General features: G+C 41.1%; 3 protein-coding genes and 1 long non-coding RNA gene across 9 annotated transcripts in view; 1 reads left to right on the top strand and 3 right to left on the bottom strand.

The window, feature by feature from the left end:
• Positions 1-738: 738 nt before the first annotated feature.
• Positions 739-11,852, top strand: LOC130701284 (neuropeptide SIFamide receptor-like). 2 transcript variants are annotated; one of them, XM_057523247.2, is made up of 8 exons: positions 739-919; positions 2,646-2,811; positions 3,005-3,102; positions 3,221-3,296; positions 6,972-7,003; positions 7,171-7,238; positions 9,252-9,603; positions 10,957-11,852. In XM_057523247.2, the coding sequence occupies exons 1-8, from the start codon at positions 890-892 to the stop codon at positions 11,530-11,532; spliced, it is 1,398 nt and encodes a 465-aa protein (XP_057379230.1). In that variant the 5' UTR covers positions 739-889; the 3' UTR covers positions 11,533-11,852. The 2 variants fall into 2 exon arrangements, with proteins under 2 accessions (XP_057379230.1, XP_057379240.1); XM_057523257.2 differs by lacking the exon at positions 739-919 and having other exon boundaries at positions 2,730-2,797.
• Positions 4,448-7,469, bottom strand: LOC130701359 (uncharacterized). 5 transcript variants are annotated; one of them, XR_009421999.1, is made up of 8 exons: positions 7,328-7,468; positions 7,184-7,255; positions 6,962-7,040; positions 6,554-6,888; positions 6,325-6,478; positions 6,142-6,265; positions 5,933-6,042; positions 4,449-5,862 (listed from the first exon to the last, which is right to left on the bottom strand). It is a non-coding gene; the product is annotated as an uncharacterized LOC130701359 (long non-coding RNA). The 5 variants fall into 5 exon arrangements; XR_009421998.1 differs by having other exon boundaries at positions 4,450-5,862; positions 5,933-6,265; positions 7,328-7,469; XR_009004045.2 differs by having other exon boundaries at positions 4,448-6,265; positions 6,325-6,475; positions 7,328-7,465.
• On the bottom strand, positions 9,693-10,896 carry LOC130701329 (uncharacterized). The gene is made up of 4 exons (XM_057523305.2): positions 10,531-10,896; positions 10,363-10,441; positions 10,054-10,227; positions 9,693-9,839 (listed from the first exon to the last, which is right to left on the bottom strand). The coding sequence occupies exons 1-4, from the start codon at positions 10,879-10,881 to the stop codon at positions 9,814-9,816; spliced, it is 630 nt and encodes a 209-aa protein (XP_057379288.1). The 5' UTR covers positions 10,882-10,896; the 3' UTR covers positions 9,693-9,813.
• Positions 11,757-15,008, bottom strand: part of LOC130701679 (cadherin-89D-like) — a 21,995-nt gene continuing 18,743 nt past the window's right edge. The window contains 6 exon segments of the mRNA XM_059497407.1: positions 11,757-12,098; positions 12,980-13,438; positions 13,515-13,805; positions 13,883-14,098; positions 14,740-14,808; positions 14,910-14,993. Of these exon segments, the coding sequence (XP_059353390.1) occupies positions 12,041-12,098; positions 12,980-13,438; positions 13,515-13,805; positions 13,883-14,098; positions 14,740-14,808; positions 14,910-14,993 (1,177 nt within the window). The 3' untranslated portion in view covers positions 11,757-12,040.

The raw sequence follows: 15,008 nt of genomic DNA, 5'->3' as shown, positions 1-15,008 counted from the left end.
CGTGCATATGTTGCCAGAAAGGCCCCTCTTCCTTGGGCGTACTATAAAAACACTAGGGCGATCTAGATGAATTTCCTTATCGTTGATTGGCGGCTTACATTTAAAAAGAAAAGTTAGGCTAAGCAACTTTTTTGTGACAGATCAGGCAAAGTTACGTCATTCGTTTTATATACGTTGTAATCAAGTTGATCAAAGTGGTCGTGTTTTTGTTATTTGTTGATGTTACGGGTCTCTTTGTTTTCACAGAAGTTTATTCTTAACAAATTGTTTGCTGTTTTACTTTTGATTTCCTTTTGTTTATACCAACCGTGTTTGCTGAGCTGTTGACGTTTTCAGGGTGAAATGCAAAATTAACGAGGGATTTACTGGCGTTCAAACGTTGAGCCGTGATGTTAATTAGTTCGAACAATTTTGACAGAGACTGAGCTAGTTGGCGTCGTTTTGATTACCTCAGTTCCAGTCACAATTATTCCCGGGAGGCGCTTGTGTAAATATGATGAAAGTACAGGAGTTAAATAAGATTAATAGAAATTACAGTTGCTTGCAACCCGGAATACTTAGATATGTGAATACCTTATTTTTAGTTGGCAACTCGTAAAGGCTAGACTAATCCTTTATTTTGATATCTGCGTTGACATTGGAGGGGACGACAGCGGCGGCGCGGCCACGGACACGCAGAGCAAATCCAGCTACATAAAGGAAACGTAAAGACCGTTGATTCACGCAGTATCCCGGCGCCAACCAGTCCGACACATCCAGCGCCCAAGTTTTCCAAATCCTTACTTTTGGTGGCTAGTTCAAAAAAAAATTTGGATTTCTCTTCAATGTGCATAAAAGACGATTAGTGTTTCGAAAGTTGATTCAATTGCCGGAGAGTGCCGATGTAACCATGGAACTTTTTGACAGCCATCCCACCAACGTGAGTTTAAATGCATTCCATTTATTTCCAATGTTCCGAGGCCAATGCAGAAAAAATCTTGCTGCCAATCAATTTGAAGTGCTTCGCTCCGCCAAACCAATACTAAACAGCTTTATTATGTTACGGTCTTTGCAAATATTTGCTAGAACGCTTCGGAAATATTTTCGTTCTTCCGCTCCATCGGAAGAACCTACACTTTTCCTAGAATTTCGTGTGTTTTGTTTCTCCTTTGTTCTGCTTGCGGCAAAGCCTTTTGATTGCGTGAAGCAGGGAACAGATGAACAAACAAAAGAAAAAAAAATGCCGAGAGGATTGTGTTATAATCTCAACGCAATTCGCTCGTAAAATGATTTATAGCCCATATATGGTGGACCGAACACCAACATCTTTTTTTTTTCCTCTCTCCTTCTCCCTCTATTTATTTGTATACCACTAAAAAGTTAGTATGATCCCACCCAGTGATGCGAGTTGTGACGGGCCGTATATGCTTGATCTTCGGCATAATAAAGGGTTTCTCGATTTCCATCCATTTCGCAAAGAGATTCAACGGTGCGTGTTGCAAATGCCTATGCTGAATTCGGCACTAAACGGCGAATATGTAGGTCACACAACAGTGTTGAAGATAAAATAGTTGCTATTATTTCACTTCTTTTTTTCTGCGTGTTTTTTGTTTGTTGCGTTATTTTTATACTTTTGGCTCAGTCGTGAAATGGATCGTTCAAGTCCGTCGCCCTCGGAAAAGACAATAACGAACGGGACGCAAAGAGCGTTCGAAAGAATCGCAGCTGGAATAAAAATGGCACTCCTTGGAGGACATGTGCGATGTTCTAAAGTGGTTCTTGATCATATAAGATACAAAGAAGAGAGCCTGAAGCGAAGAAAGAAATCTAAAGCAAAAACCAAGACCGTAAATAAAATTAATTTTGTATATTCAAGTTTGCGAGCGATAGGCCTACTCACCATGTCAAAACCAGTTGAGCAATCATTTTTTCTCTCTGTCCGTTTTTCTTTTAAGATGATCAACTTACATTGGTCAATTTTCACGGGCGACCTGTGACCGACGTTGATGTATTTTGCTCCGGCCATTTTTCCGTTATTCATTTCTCCGAATGTCTCAGTTCACTCGTTTTTCCTTTTTCTAGTTCTGGCGTAGACATCAATATACGTTTGATGTTTTTATTTTCTGTTTCGGTGAGTCTCTTCAGGTTTATTTAAATTTTTGTTCTTTTGGCAGGACATCTGTGGTGCGTCTCTAATAATCGCGTGCCAAATTAGAGTTCTTCATAATAGCTTATTCATTTTTTTGACTGAACCAAAGAGGGATAAATTGTGATTTTATCTTTGGCGCATGTCCAATGGCAACCAAAAGACGCCACGAACGAAACTGTTGTGAATTTGAATGACTGTAGAAAGAAACGCAAATGTCAATGGTTGCCGTAGGGAGTCGTCAAGATAATAAAAAAAAAAGGGAGAAAAGCTATCCAACACAGATTTCGTATCAACAACCGAAATGAAAAGTGAAGAGGAAAAAAACAAACAATAGCCAACAGCGCAATAATTAATGATTGCATTGCAATAAAGGCAAATTGTTTTGTTTCGGCTTTCAGTCCGTACCGAATCATTTTCTATGCGAATTTGTTTTTCATGTACAAAAATGGGTGCACTAATAATATGTAAATAACTTACACGTGACGCATATATTTTTTTTCCCCACTCCGATGTTTAGATAACAGAGGCAACCAACCAGCCGGAATTCTTTTCCAACTGGGCCATCCAGTTTGACGGGCACCAGGCCAACGCCAGCGGCGCCGCCAATGTCAGCGAGGAGGAAACTGCGGACGATGACTTTTATCGGCACTCGTCCATCGTCACAACCGTGTACTGCCTTGCTTGTAAGAAACAAAAACATTTAGAGTCGCGCTAGAGTTGATATGATTAGTAAACTTGGGTGGGGACACAAAGAAGGATATTGCGAAAAAAGGGGAATAAACATGAGATGCAAGGGAGGTAGCCGTTTCTAGCATGTGTAATTAAATAATATGCGTGACATTTTCAAACGAGATTTGGATTATTTGAACATGACAGACTCGTCCGTATTCCTATTGGGTCTCGTTGGAAACTGTCTCGTGGTGGCCGTCGTCTTCAGAGCACCTCGGATGCGGACCGTGACAAACTACTTTATCGTAATCAGTTTTGAATTTTCTTTAATACTTTTACCATTAACAGCCTTCTTGGTAATGTCCTACAGGATTTGTGACGCACTCCTATTCGCCAATTATTCAATGAATTCTTTTACGGCAGGTAAATTTGGCCATTGCTGACATCCTGGTCGTCTTGTTTTGTCTACCGGCTACCCTACTATCCAACATCTTTGTTCGTAAGCGAATTTTTTGTATGAACTTCCTTTTAACATCTCGCTATCGATTATTGCTGTTTGATATGCATCTAGTTTGAAAAGATGAAGGAAATTTGACAAATCAACGGACTTTGCTAATGAAAGAGGCTTTTGGGATCGACTGGGTCTTTCCTAGACTGCATTCGATTGAAGACGCGTCTTACGCCCTTTGTTAAAGATTCACGATAAAACGCGACAATACGCAAACGACATTTTCGTATGAAATTATTATATGACGTATGACATTTTCGCACAAAAAAAATGGAAGTTAAATTTTTTATACATTCTTTACAAACCTCTTTGGTTTCCCAAATTGGAGTGGCTTTTGTTATCCTATCTGTTAGGTTTTTCTCTCGATGGTCGAACTCTTTCCTTTTATTTTTTTTTTCCCCGATACTGCCAAATCGATACGGATCTCTTGTACAAGTTGAGACATTGTAGGTGCCTGAAAAAATAGAGGGTTTGAGATAAATTAGTTTAGTCATGGTTACCGTTTTACTACGTACAATTCTCACTATTTTCTTACTTGCGTAGTAGTTAAAATAATGCGCTTCACGCAAGCCGTAGAAAATGTGGAACGGGATAATAAAGCCTTGTGGAAAGATCAAAGCTCTTCAAACGCACAAGTGAAAAAGAAAAAAAACGCCAAACAGAGGAAAAATCCTTTAAAACAAATTCAGTTAGTTTTCCATGATTACCTCTACTTTGCAAAGTTCTTCTCGTAGCTGATTGGTGTTGCTAGCGCCCCAACTCACACAGCCGGATAGACTTTACATCGATTTTTGAGCAAGAGGTTTTCTTTCATCCGGTTCATCGAGCCAATATTCTACAAAAATTCCCCCTCCGCTTTTCCTAACTCATTATTAGAGTTCTCATACTATCGCTTTCTGTATCAACTAAGATGTTGCCCGTCGTCCCCCAAAACTTAATGAATTTACACACTATCGTACCGATGTAATCATACCGGATGATGGCCTTTCGTGTTCGCCTTATTTCGTTTTATCAAAACAAACTGCAAAAACACTGGTAAAACTATTAGATACTACTATCGCGTTTTGCTATTCCCTTTTGTTTTTTATAATTAGACTGTCGGGAAATTTCCGTTTGCGAAAAGAAAAACCAGAGCTACGCCATTAATGCCTACTGATGGCGTCCGCAGGGCATAAGGCTTTTGTTGGCAGTAAAAAAAGACGGAAATAAAGGGTTCGGTTGTTGTAGTGTTCAAATGTTGGCATTCAATGACATGTGAGAACTGAGCTTTCCATCCCGCCGTCACTTGACGAAAACGCAGATATCCCAATATTGATCGCAAGTTTCCACCCTCTTGTCAACAGATTGCCGTCCGGTTTGTTAACATCACAACAGTCTTTCAGCCTCTATTTTTTGGTGAACCTAATTAACAATAAAAAAAACATGTTATAAGAAAGGGAATAACAATGTCGAGCGATAAGTTTTTGTACAAAACCGAAAAGAATAACACACAACTCTTACATTATATAAAGTATTTGCATAGCTTGTAGTCGTTTCTTTAATACTTCGCTGAGTTTTTCCCCGCTTTTCAAACTGTCAGACACATACACACAATACGTGGGTGGAAAAAAAGATTAGAATGGCGACATATTATTTTTACCTCAACTGTCCAGGATTTCATTGCACGTTCCCATCGAACCAGGGATTTTTCAGTTTAAAAGTTCAAAGAATTCAATAAAGCCCACGATGTAAATTGTCCAAGACCCACTCGAATTTCTGTTTTGGCCATGCGAGTAAAGCTTGTAGCTGGATTTTTCACATAGATCAAAGCAGCGTCACCGATGTGACATGAAAAACAAAGTGAATGTTTAAAGTAATTCTTGCCAAACTCAGGACGAATTTTTAAAAATATACATCAACAAATTCGTTAGAAAGGATTGCTTCACTTCGTCGAACGCATCAAACCAACGATTTGTCCAAATCCAAACATACTTTGGCTCCAAATGACAGTTCCTTTTTCACGTTCCGGCTATCGGGAAATTTAGTGGTGTTACGGAGGAGGGGAGAGGGAGGAATTGCGGTCGGATTTGACACGTCTGACTATGGGATATAAACTATACTAACATTCAGGCCGGAGAATGCGAGCATCTAGAAATCCGACTTCGCAATACAATTTTCAAGCACTACGACAAAAGTAATGGCATGTAGAGAGTGGTACGAATGCAAGACGGCGGAAATGAAAATTGGGAAGGAGATAAAATAAAAAATATGCAGTATTCCCCGTCTTTTTCATTCCCTTATTGAATAACTTGTACGACTTCTTCCATTCCAAACATAATACATCCATTCAATGCACAGTAGTCGTCCGCTTCCCTCTAAGAAAAGAGAATACCCCCCTCAACTTCCCCTGCCTGAAAAGACCTAGATGTCATCGTCAACTATAACATGTAACTATGACGGCTAAATCACCCCTTTTATCTGTAGGACTTATTACCGGTTTATAAGACGTTTTCTTCCATCCAATTTTGTTACTCGGGAAAAATCGCTGCATCAGCCCACTCTAAAGAAAAGGAAAACACTAAAAATAAATGCCATTAAATAAGAGCATTAGCCCTCACACGTTACGGTTCCCACGACCACAAAACCACCTGCTTATCCATTAGATCTTCAAAGAATCCTAATTTGATTGCCGACGATCTCACGCTCCCCGTCAGATTGATTGTACAGCAATTTAGACTGAGGGCTGTTGTAATGTGATCTTTACACAAAAACGAAAAAAGCCAGGCAATGAGTGCAGGATGGTCTTAACTTGTCAGAGTAGTTGAATCGAGAAACTTTGTTAAACATAATAGCTGACATTTTCCTGAATTGTGACGTTAATATGGAAGCGTTCTCTTGTCGAGGTCGTTAGTTGCGCAGCGTGATGTAAGGATTATGTTTCTTGGCGGGTGGCGTCGTTATGTAATCCATCGTGGGTTAAACTGAGAAGGTCGTAAAAAATTGGATGAAAACAATACAAAACCCACCAGATGTTCATTACCTTAACGAGATGGCTTAACCCTTCTTCCAGACAATTTTTCAGGTAGCATAAACAAGACAGTTCTTGAACGTCAATTTCAATTAGCCCAAGTCGTAAATCTAATCAAATTATCCGCAAATCAAAGATGTAAGGCTGTAGATAGATGTGAGTGCTACTGTCAGATAAATAATAAATGTTAAAACTTTCTTTCAAAGTATGGGAATGTTATGACAGCTGGGTTATATATTACCGATAGGATATCACGTTATCGAGCTGTAGTTTGCTATAATAACTCAAACGCCACTCACGCGCCGTCACGACACTCCACTTTCAACTCCCCTCTCAGACTTCCTTTGCTACTTTTCCCCCTCCTGATTCGGCACCGGTAGATTTAGTCATGGACGTTTATCCCTGTCAAACATTGCCCTCGAATCAGTTCAGTTGTTAAACAAAACACAGACAGTTGACGATGGATTTCGTCTACGACGAAATCAAAATAAACGAGTTGTTGTCTGTCCGTGTGCATCCATCACTTTCGAATCGTTGCACTAATTTCCTTCATGTCGGGATAAGTGCATCAAAGTGCTGCAAACACAATTCTTTCTGTTAATTCTAGAGAAACAAAACATGAAACTAAATCATACATTTCTTTCCTTACCATGTTGCAGCTTGGATCCTGGGAGAGACGATGTGCAAGTTGGTAAGACATTACACCATTATCCTTTTTAATAACGTACCTTTAAACGAACATTACGTAACAAAAACAAATTGTAACAATAGGGAAAAGCACGGCCTCCCGAAACAGGGAGGTCGTGCTTGTAAAGAGAACAATACATGTAATTGGTTAACAAAAGACTTGTCTTTTAGGTGGCTTACGTACAAGGAGTTTCCGTTGTGGCTTCAATCGATTCCCTCGTCGCAGTCTCGCTTGACAGGTAAAAATAGAATCAACCTGGAACTTGCCAATGATTTCCATGGATATTATTTACTCGTTTTGAAAAGAAAAATTCGCGAATTAAGTTACCTGAGCAACAGAAACCCACAATGTTAGCGACTGTAGAACCACACTTGACAGCGTTCGACGGTACAACTGATGCTTAAAGTCTAGCGACATTCATTTGTTTCTTACGTAAATTCGAGGGGCGTATATAACGACCGGGGAAGGGAGACGAAACGATTCTTTTTCCACCGCAATTAGTAAACCCTTCCTTCTCTCGCCGAAAGCTAAAATCGTCGTATTTGAATAGGAAGCCTCTAGAAAAAAGGATTCTTTTAAAAATAAAAATCAATTTAATTAGTAACTAATCAAAAGAAAACGTCCAGCTTTGTTTGAAGCTTTGTCAAAGAAAAAAAAAAGTGTATATGCATTTACATAATTACTTCATCCTGCCAGAAATAGATTGTTTTTTACAGAACGCGTCAAACAATCACGGGAGTATGGGGGGATTGAAACATCGGCTAAGGGGCGATCCAATTTCTTAACCCATCGATACTTCTTTCCTTAAGAGATATCCGTGTGATGCATCTATCATCATGAAAGCGACTCACGCCCCCCACCATCCAATCGAAAGACGACCCCATTGTGTATAGTGAGTTGGAAAACACGGCGTGAACGTGACTTGCACTAAAAGCATTTTATTTCGAAATTTACACGATTAAGGAGAAAACTATTATTTTATTCAAAATCAGCGCATTAATTAGGTTGTAACACATCAGGTTTAATTGAATTCCAAGTCGAAAGCAAAATGTCGGATTTAAAAAATAAGCCCGACAAAATAAATAAGCCCGACAAAATAAGCCCGACTTTTTTTATTTCTTAATTTATTTCTTCAAAAACATAGGAAGTGGCTATAAAAATAAATGATTTAGATTTACAATTTAACGAGGATGTCGAAAATCAGGTTTATTGCGGCTTGAGATTTACAGTTCATGAGTTAAAGTGGTTACCGTGTAAAACAACTTGGTTTGCGTTTCATTCAAAAACCGTTTAATGCGTGAGTAATATTTTATTGCGGAGCGTTTAATTCTGGTTACATCAAGTAAGGCTCCGTTCTATTTCAAGTCCAAATTATAGTCCCAATTTTTCGTACACTACATCAGGCTTATTTCGCTCATGGGGTGAGTGTGTTGCGTACCTGGCTGGAAGGTAGATTTCCGCTAGATGGCAGGTAGAATCTCTGTCCAATAACCGAAATAAATGGTATATCAGAGAACACGGACTATCAATTTAAAAAAAAGATGCGTCAAATAGCGTTCCTTAACGAGCCCATTAGCGTGTTGATCGGATCATCGCCTTAGACGAACCCCTCAGCCAGTATTTTGTTGTTCAAGAGCTTTATTTGCAAATGCCTCTGAAAGAATTCTTTTTTCTTATACACGAGAAACTAATGATTTTTTTTTTACTTTGTCTAAATTTTTATTTAAAAGAGAGAAAGTTGTAAAATTGCTACAGTAGGCTTTTCTGTTATTCAAAGAATGACTAATTTTTTAATTGGTAAAGTTTCGTGATGATGTATACATGCAAGGGAGAAAAGGCGACGGAGCGATGGAAAGCTTTAATGTGTAAGTCAATAGGAAATTAGACACGTGCGGACCAATGAAATCCCCCAACTATTTCCCAGTTTTTTCCGTTAACATATTGCCGTTCCACTGCAACCAAAGGGATGCAATCCTTGCACGTTTGACAAACGACCTCAATAACACGTAGTCAACGTGTTTAAGGGCTACGATTTGTGTTTTTATCAGACAATCATCCATAATTAGCTAGCGAGCAAAACTTAAAGACGAAACACAGTTCGTCTTTTCCTATTAGCTTACGAATTCCTTGGCGTCGTTGGTCATGGCGCAATCAATGGTGCGGATAAATGCAAGAGTATTACTTATAACGCCCCGACGTTGTTGGCGTTTCTGTCATTGTTTTGTTTTGTTTTGTGTGCGACATCCATCAGGGTCTTGGCCATCTGTTTTCCGATGCGATTTCAAATCACGGGCCGTCGAGCCCGGCTCATCATCCTGCTCATCTGGATTGTAGCGTTGACAACGACGATCCCGTGGCCAATGTACTTTCATTTAGTGAGCGCCTTTCCGACAAGTCCGGAAATTCGTCTTTGTTTAGAAGAATGGCCGAGTGAGAGAGACAAGGACCTCTATTTCATATTGGCGAATGTCGTCTTCTGCTACTTGCTGCCGCTCATTCTCATCTTGCTCTGCTACGTCATGATATGGATCCGAGTCTGGAGACGGGCCATCCCCACCGAAAGCAAAGATGCACACATCGATCGATTACAGCAACGATCCAAGGTTCATTATTTTTTTTTTTTCCCCAATAATTTAAGGCATGACGTTTCCCTCGATAAGCAAAATAGTCTTTTTTATTCGGTTTTCAAATTGATAGGGAATTTTGAATTTCCGACACGAGTCCCTCCCCACCTTTTTTTTTATCTTTTGACTTGTCGATGGCGGCAGGAATCAGCTCGTTGATTCGGTCGTCGGGAACGATGATGAACGTCATCACTTTTTCTCACTGACGACTGCCTCTGCGTTAAAAAGAAAACAAGACAAAAATTCAATAACACAAACTCGTTTATAAAGTTGGTGCAAAATTTGTGATCAAATTGTGTGACCTACGCGTCATGTCGTTGGCCCATCCTGCATATATTAAATTCTTTTTCCATTTTATTATTGATTGCCTCCGACGTTTGTCTACGTTTCTTGTTCGACTTTTAAAAAGAATAAAATACTTTGACTCACTCAACAAGGATAGCGGCTCGACATCAGGAACTCCTTTGTAGGTTTGAGTCAAAGTTTCCTTGTATTCGTTTGCGAGACTGTCCGTCTGTCCCGAAGTCGGTACGTTCTCGTTCCGCGCGGTTGACGCCGACTCTTTCATGGCGTCCATCACATCTTTCGACGCTTGGGAAACAACTTGAGCACGCAAAAAGAAAAGCCGATCGATATAATTTTTTTTCTTTAAGGAGAAAATAATTAACAGGCATATGATAACTGAACAAGAGTTAAACACATGACATTTTGAATTGAAGAAGAACCTAATGCACTCACGTTTAAAATCCTGATGCTCCGGTGCCGTATTCCGTTCTTGTATGGTAGACATGGTTGAATGAGAGATGGATGAAGGACACTGAACAAACGGAAATTAAGGTTAGCAAAGAACAAAGACGTACGCTAACGGCTTGAAAACGAAATGAAACAGTCTATCAACGTTCATACCTTGAAGCTCCCCGAAGGCCTGGAATTTCTAGAGTAGCTGTAGCATGAAAACGCTTCGTCGACGTCCATCAGCATTCGGTAAAGGTCTTCCCAAAAATAGTACCTTGGATTCCAAGACCTGGAAGAATCGCTAACCTTATTTGGAATGGAACTCATCAAATCGTTAGAGAAATCCAAAATTAAAAAATTTTGGAAAAAGAGCAATCGGCGTACCCAAAAGAAGTCAAATCCATCAGACTTAATAAATGCCGGGCTGCGATCGAAGCAATCTCGTGGGATCTGTTCAATGCCATAGTGATAGAAGCTTTCTGCATGGACGGTCAGCGATGCAATATGGCCCGATCCAATCATTCGCCCGTCTGAAAGCTGATTTTTTTTTCTGATTTAATTCTCTGATTTTCTTTTTCTGTGCCTTCACTCCAATAGGTGAAAGTGGTGAAAATGCTGGTAGTGGTGGTAATCATATTTATGCTCTCGTGGCTGCCACTCTACGCCATTTTCATCCGAATCAAGTTGGGCAATGAGCAACTGGAATCGTGGGAAGACGTTCTTCTGCCGTACGTGACACCCGTTGCCCAGTGGCTGGGCGCGTCCAATTCGTGCATCAATCCAGTGCTTTATGCATATTTTAATCAAAAATATCGCCGCGGTTTCACGGCCATCATTCAAAGCAGATCGTGCTGCGGCATTATCCGCACGACGGCCGCCGACTACGAGAAGCGTCATGTTACGACCACCGAGGTCCATCAGGGCGCCTCTTTCGAACGATTAAGGAGGGACGCTCACGTGAGGAGATCGACGCTGACTGAAAACAGAAACCGTCCCGTTGTTACGGCAACCGACAGCAGACCTGTAACGAGAAACAATAGCAGGGCGGACGAAAGACGAGACGATCATCCCGACCAACAACAAACAACAATGCTCAATGCGGCAGTCGTTAGCACACAAGATAGCATTGAACTCAACGCCATCCATCGCAAGTGGAAGTCTGAAGTTTTGTGAATACATTGATTTGTTGTTGACGGCGTGAAACTTTACCAACCAGAAGAAAAGCAAATATCATTAAATGAAATGAAAATAATGATCTTTGGCTTTAGGTTGGCTTTGTGATCAATCCCGTGTTATAATACTCTTCTGTCACTTCGTGTCATACGCAAATGAGCCTATTCAACGTTTCTTTTTTTTTTTGGTATCTCATCGCGTGTACGTTACAGTTTGAAATCGTGTCGTTTGCACTCGTTCATTTATTTTTTTTTAGTGTGTGTGTATCTGAGAAATGCAACAGCTGAAGTATAAAAACCACTGATTGTCAATAACATAAATATGTTGTCCCGTGTTCCCAGTTATTTCTTTTTTTTTTAATTGCTCTCCGTTTTGTTTTTTGAATTTTGCTTCACACCGGTCATTCAGTGTGTGAGTTTGCTTTGTTTAGTTTTAGTTTTTTTGGTTAGTTTATCAAAAGACAAGACACTCGAAAGTGTCAAGTTTACGTCCTTCTTCTGGCGACCTTTCACCACTTCCTCCGTGTGTGACGGCTGGACGACTCGAGCGAATCATCAAACGTGTCCCTAAAATTAATTACAAGTTTCATTAGTATGCAGACAACCAAAGCTCTTTGTTTGAAAGAACACAGTCATTTTCAGATACGCATAGCAACGCGGGGATACATCATCCTGCCGTTGGCTTCCAAAAGAAAAAAATTCATTAGCCGAACCGTACATTCATTTGGATAGGAGACACTGTCATAATACAAAAGAATGGGCCCGAACTAAGTACGGATTACGTTGAAAAGTGAATGGCATAGAAAATGCGTAGACGAACTGATTGGGAAAGCTCATTTATATTTACGTATTAGATGTCTCGGGAGTCCCGTTGGCATTGGCAAGAAAAAAATCACGCTGCATCAGCTTACTAACTTTGCCAAATAGAGACGGACTGACAGAAATGAGAATTCGAGCTGGGAAAAGGGCTATTCCATATTCCTGCCATTCGCATCGCAAAGATTGCAAATAATCATCCATCCGGGGTTGATAAAAAGGTATTGAAAACATCTCGGAATTCTAAACTACGGCCAACCTTTACTGGTCCATCCCATTCCAACAGCAACACACACACACACACACAGCGTTGGCTGTTTATCTCATTTTCCAATGGAATTCCTCCTTCCATCTCAACCGTGCGCCTTGTTTGGTAAATTTGTCATCAGCCCGTCCATAACGCGGTGGACGTATTTTACTCACTAAACAATTTACGACCATAGACCCGCCCGTTTTACGGCTAATGGAATTCCGCGTTCTGATGGAAGGCCTCGTCAAATTTCTACGCATCGATCCTTTAAGCTGTCCTTTTTTTTTTAAGAGGCCGTAAACGACCAGGGGTGCGGAAGAGACGATGGATGCGCGCGGAACTACTTTTGATCAGTGAAAATAGATAAGACCAAGACACTTACGTGGTACTGCCGGATTTCGGATAGCGCGGCACTCCAATCGGCCGGCTGAATATCTGACGTCGTTCGACTTGCACTAGCGACGGTGATGAAGGCGATGAGGACGACGATGGCCGACGTTGGCGATTGTGTTGGCAGCGATGATTTTTCGATCTGTGAGATTTATTCAAATGCCGTGAATAAGTCTGTTGTCCAGTCTCGTCCCGGTAATGGGCCGTCGAAGGCGTTTGTTCCACACGCATCGACCTCGTCCGACGCGGTGCCAGATGAAGCCGGACTAGTTTAGAGTTACTGGAATTCATTTCCGGTTCCGCTCGTGACGAGAGACGCGTGCGGGATGCTGGCGGCAACGAGTGCAGACGGCAAAACGGATCGTCAGTCTTCCGTTTCAAGACCCAACTGTCGGATCCGGGTAGGCTTCTCGTCGCAGACGCTTGACGTTTGCCGGAACACTTGCATCGACTGTCATTTTCAAATAATGTCAAGTTAAAATCCTTTTTTTTTTTTGTATCTTTTAAAACAAGATACGAATATTTACTGGGCTTTGACTCGTTTGCAAGACGGGCAGCTCGGCGTGGAGGCCGCCTTCTTGTAACGCTGTTTCTGATGAGCCGGCGGAAGTGCCGAAACGTAGAGCGGATGTCCCTTATCAACTGGCACTTCAAAGTAATTGTCGCTGCTAGACGAATCGCGACTCATCAATTCGGCTTGAGAGGAGTCGTTATAAGAAGAAGACATGGACGTCATGTTCCTCACTGACTGCAAGTGGTAATCCATCGCCATCGATCTCGCCATCGTGCTGGCCGCTACAACCGGCTTGGTGCGCTTCCTGCAGTCCACCAATCGATGGTATTATTTTTTTTAAATTTATATTAAATGGAGGAATTTTAGTTTAGGGCTCCGTACTTGTGCTTAAGTCGCGATAAGAAGATGCAAACGACGGCAACGATAGCGCCCAACAAAACGGCTGCACCCATGGCTATGAGCGTCACTTCCAACACGTCGATTTTGACGTCTGGTACGGAAGGCAACGGCTTCGTATTTCGATTCGTTTGACGTATCTCCCTTAGGTTGTAGTTGGCCAGCTTCTGGTCCAGCTCGTCCCTCCTGGCGTTCAGCAATCTGCAGCCATCAAGCGAAGAATCAATAAAAGTGTAACACACGTGCGGAAAATGACAAGATTCCTTTATAAGCAAAGTAGGACATGATGCGGATTAAATTTAATTGGCTCTCACGTTAGATCGGTTCCCTATGAAATATAAATACGCAAAGCATTTCTTCGTCCAGGTACACGAGAAACTGATTCTGAATTATTGAAAACGTTCCTTGGCTGAATTCTCAAAGGGAATTTAAGCGGAAATAATGACGATCGATTTCCAAATCCAATACGGCTGAGTGGGCCGCGATGGTAACCACAAGGCATCGCCATAACAACGCGTCTGTTTGAATTGTTAAACAAGGCCAGAAAAGAAAACCGAAGAGAGAAAAGAAAACCGAAGAGGCTAACCCGAAGAACTGCATTTGCACGGACATAAGAAGTTTCCCAAACAAAAACTTGAGAGGCAAACAAACTCAAAAGTTTTTCAGTGCGTAGTCTCAAATGTTTGACAACCGAACAATGGGCACACGTGACATTTTCTATTTTTAATTCTATCTACTTTTAAAAAACCGTCAATCACTCTACGCCGCATGAGCTGCCTAGTGTTATTAACGTTGAAATTTTCGCTCTTGAGATAACCAGAAAAACTAAACGCGTAGCTCACCTTAAAAAGTCCTCAGACGCGATGATCGATTCGTTCGTGCGGCTGCTGGCGTAGATGACAACGTCCGTCCTTCGGAATAGAAAATGCATGAATGTATTAATTATGGATAACGAGAAACGCAAGGAAAGAGGAGAAGAAAAACGTGATTAATTTGAAGGAACCGTATTTACATAGCTCCATCGATCGTGTCGCCATCCACGTGCGGTTCCAAACTTCTTATCCAGACCTGCGTACCGCTAACATCGCTGACGACACTACAATGAAAAAAT

The sequence above is a fragment of the Daphnia carinata genome, chromosome 10, assembly GCF_022539665.2.
Source record: "Daphnia carinata strain CSIRO-1 chromosome 10, CSIRO_AGI_Dcar_HiC_V3, whole genome shotgun sequence".
Taxonomy (NCBI): Eukaryota; Metazoa; Arthropoda; class Branchiopoda; order Diplostraca; family Daphniidae; genus Daphnia; species Daphnia carinata.
The sequence above is the reverse complement of the archived record's forward strand: the minus strand, read 5'-3'. Positions and strand labels throughout refer to the sequence as shown.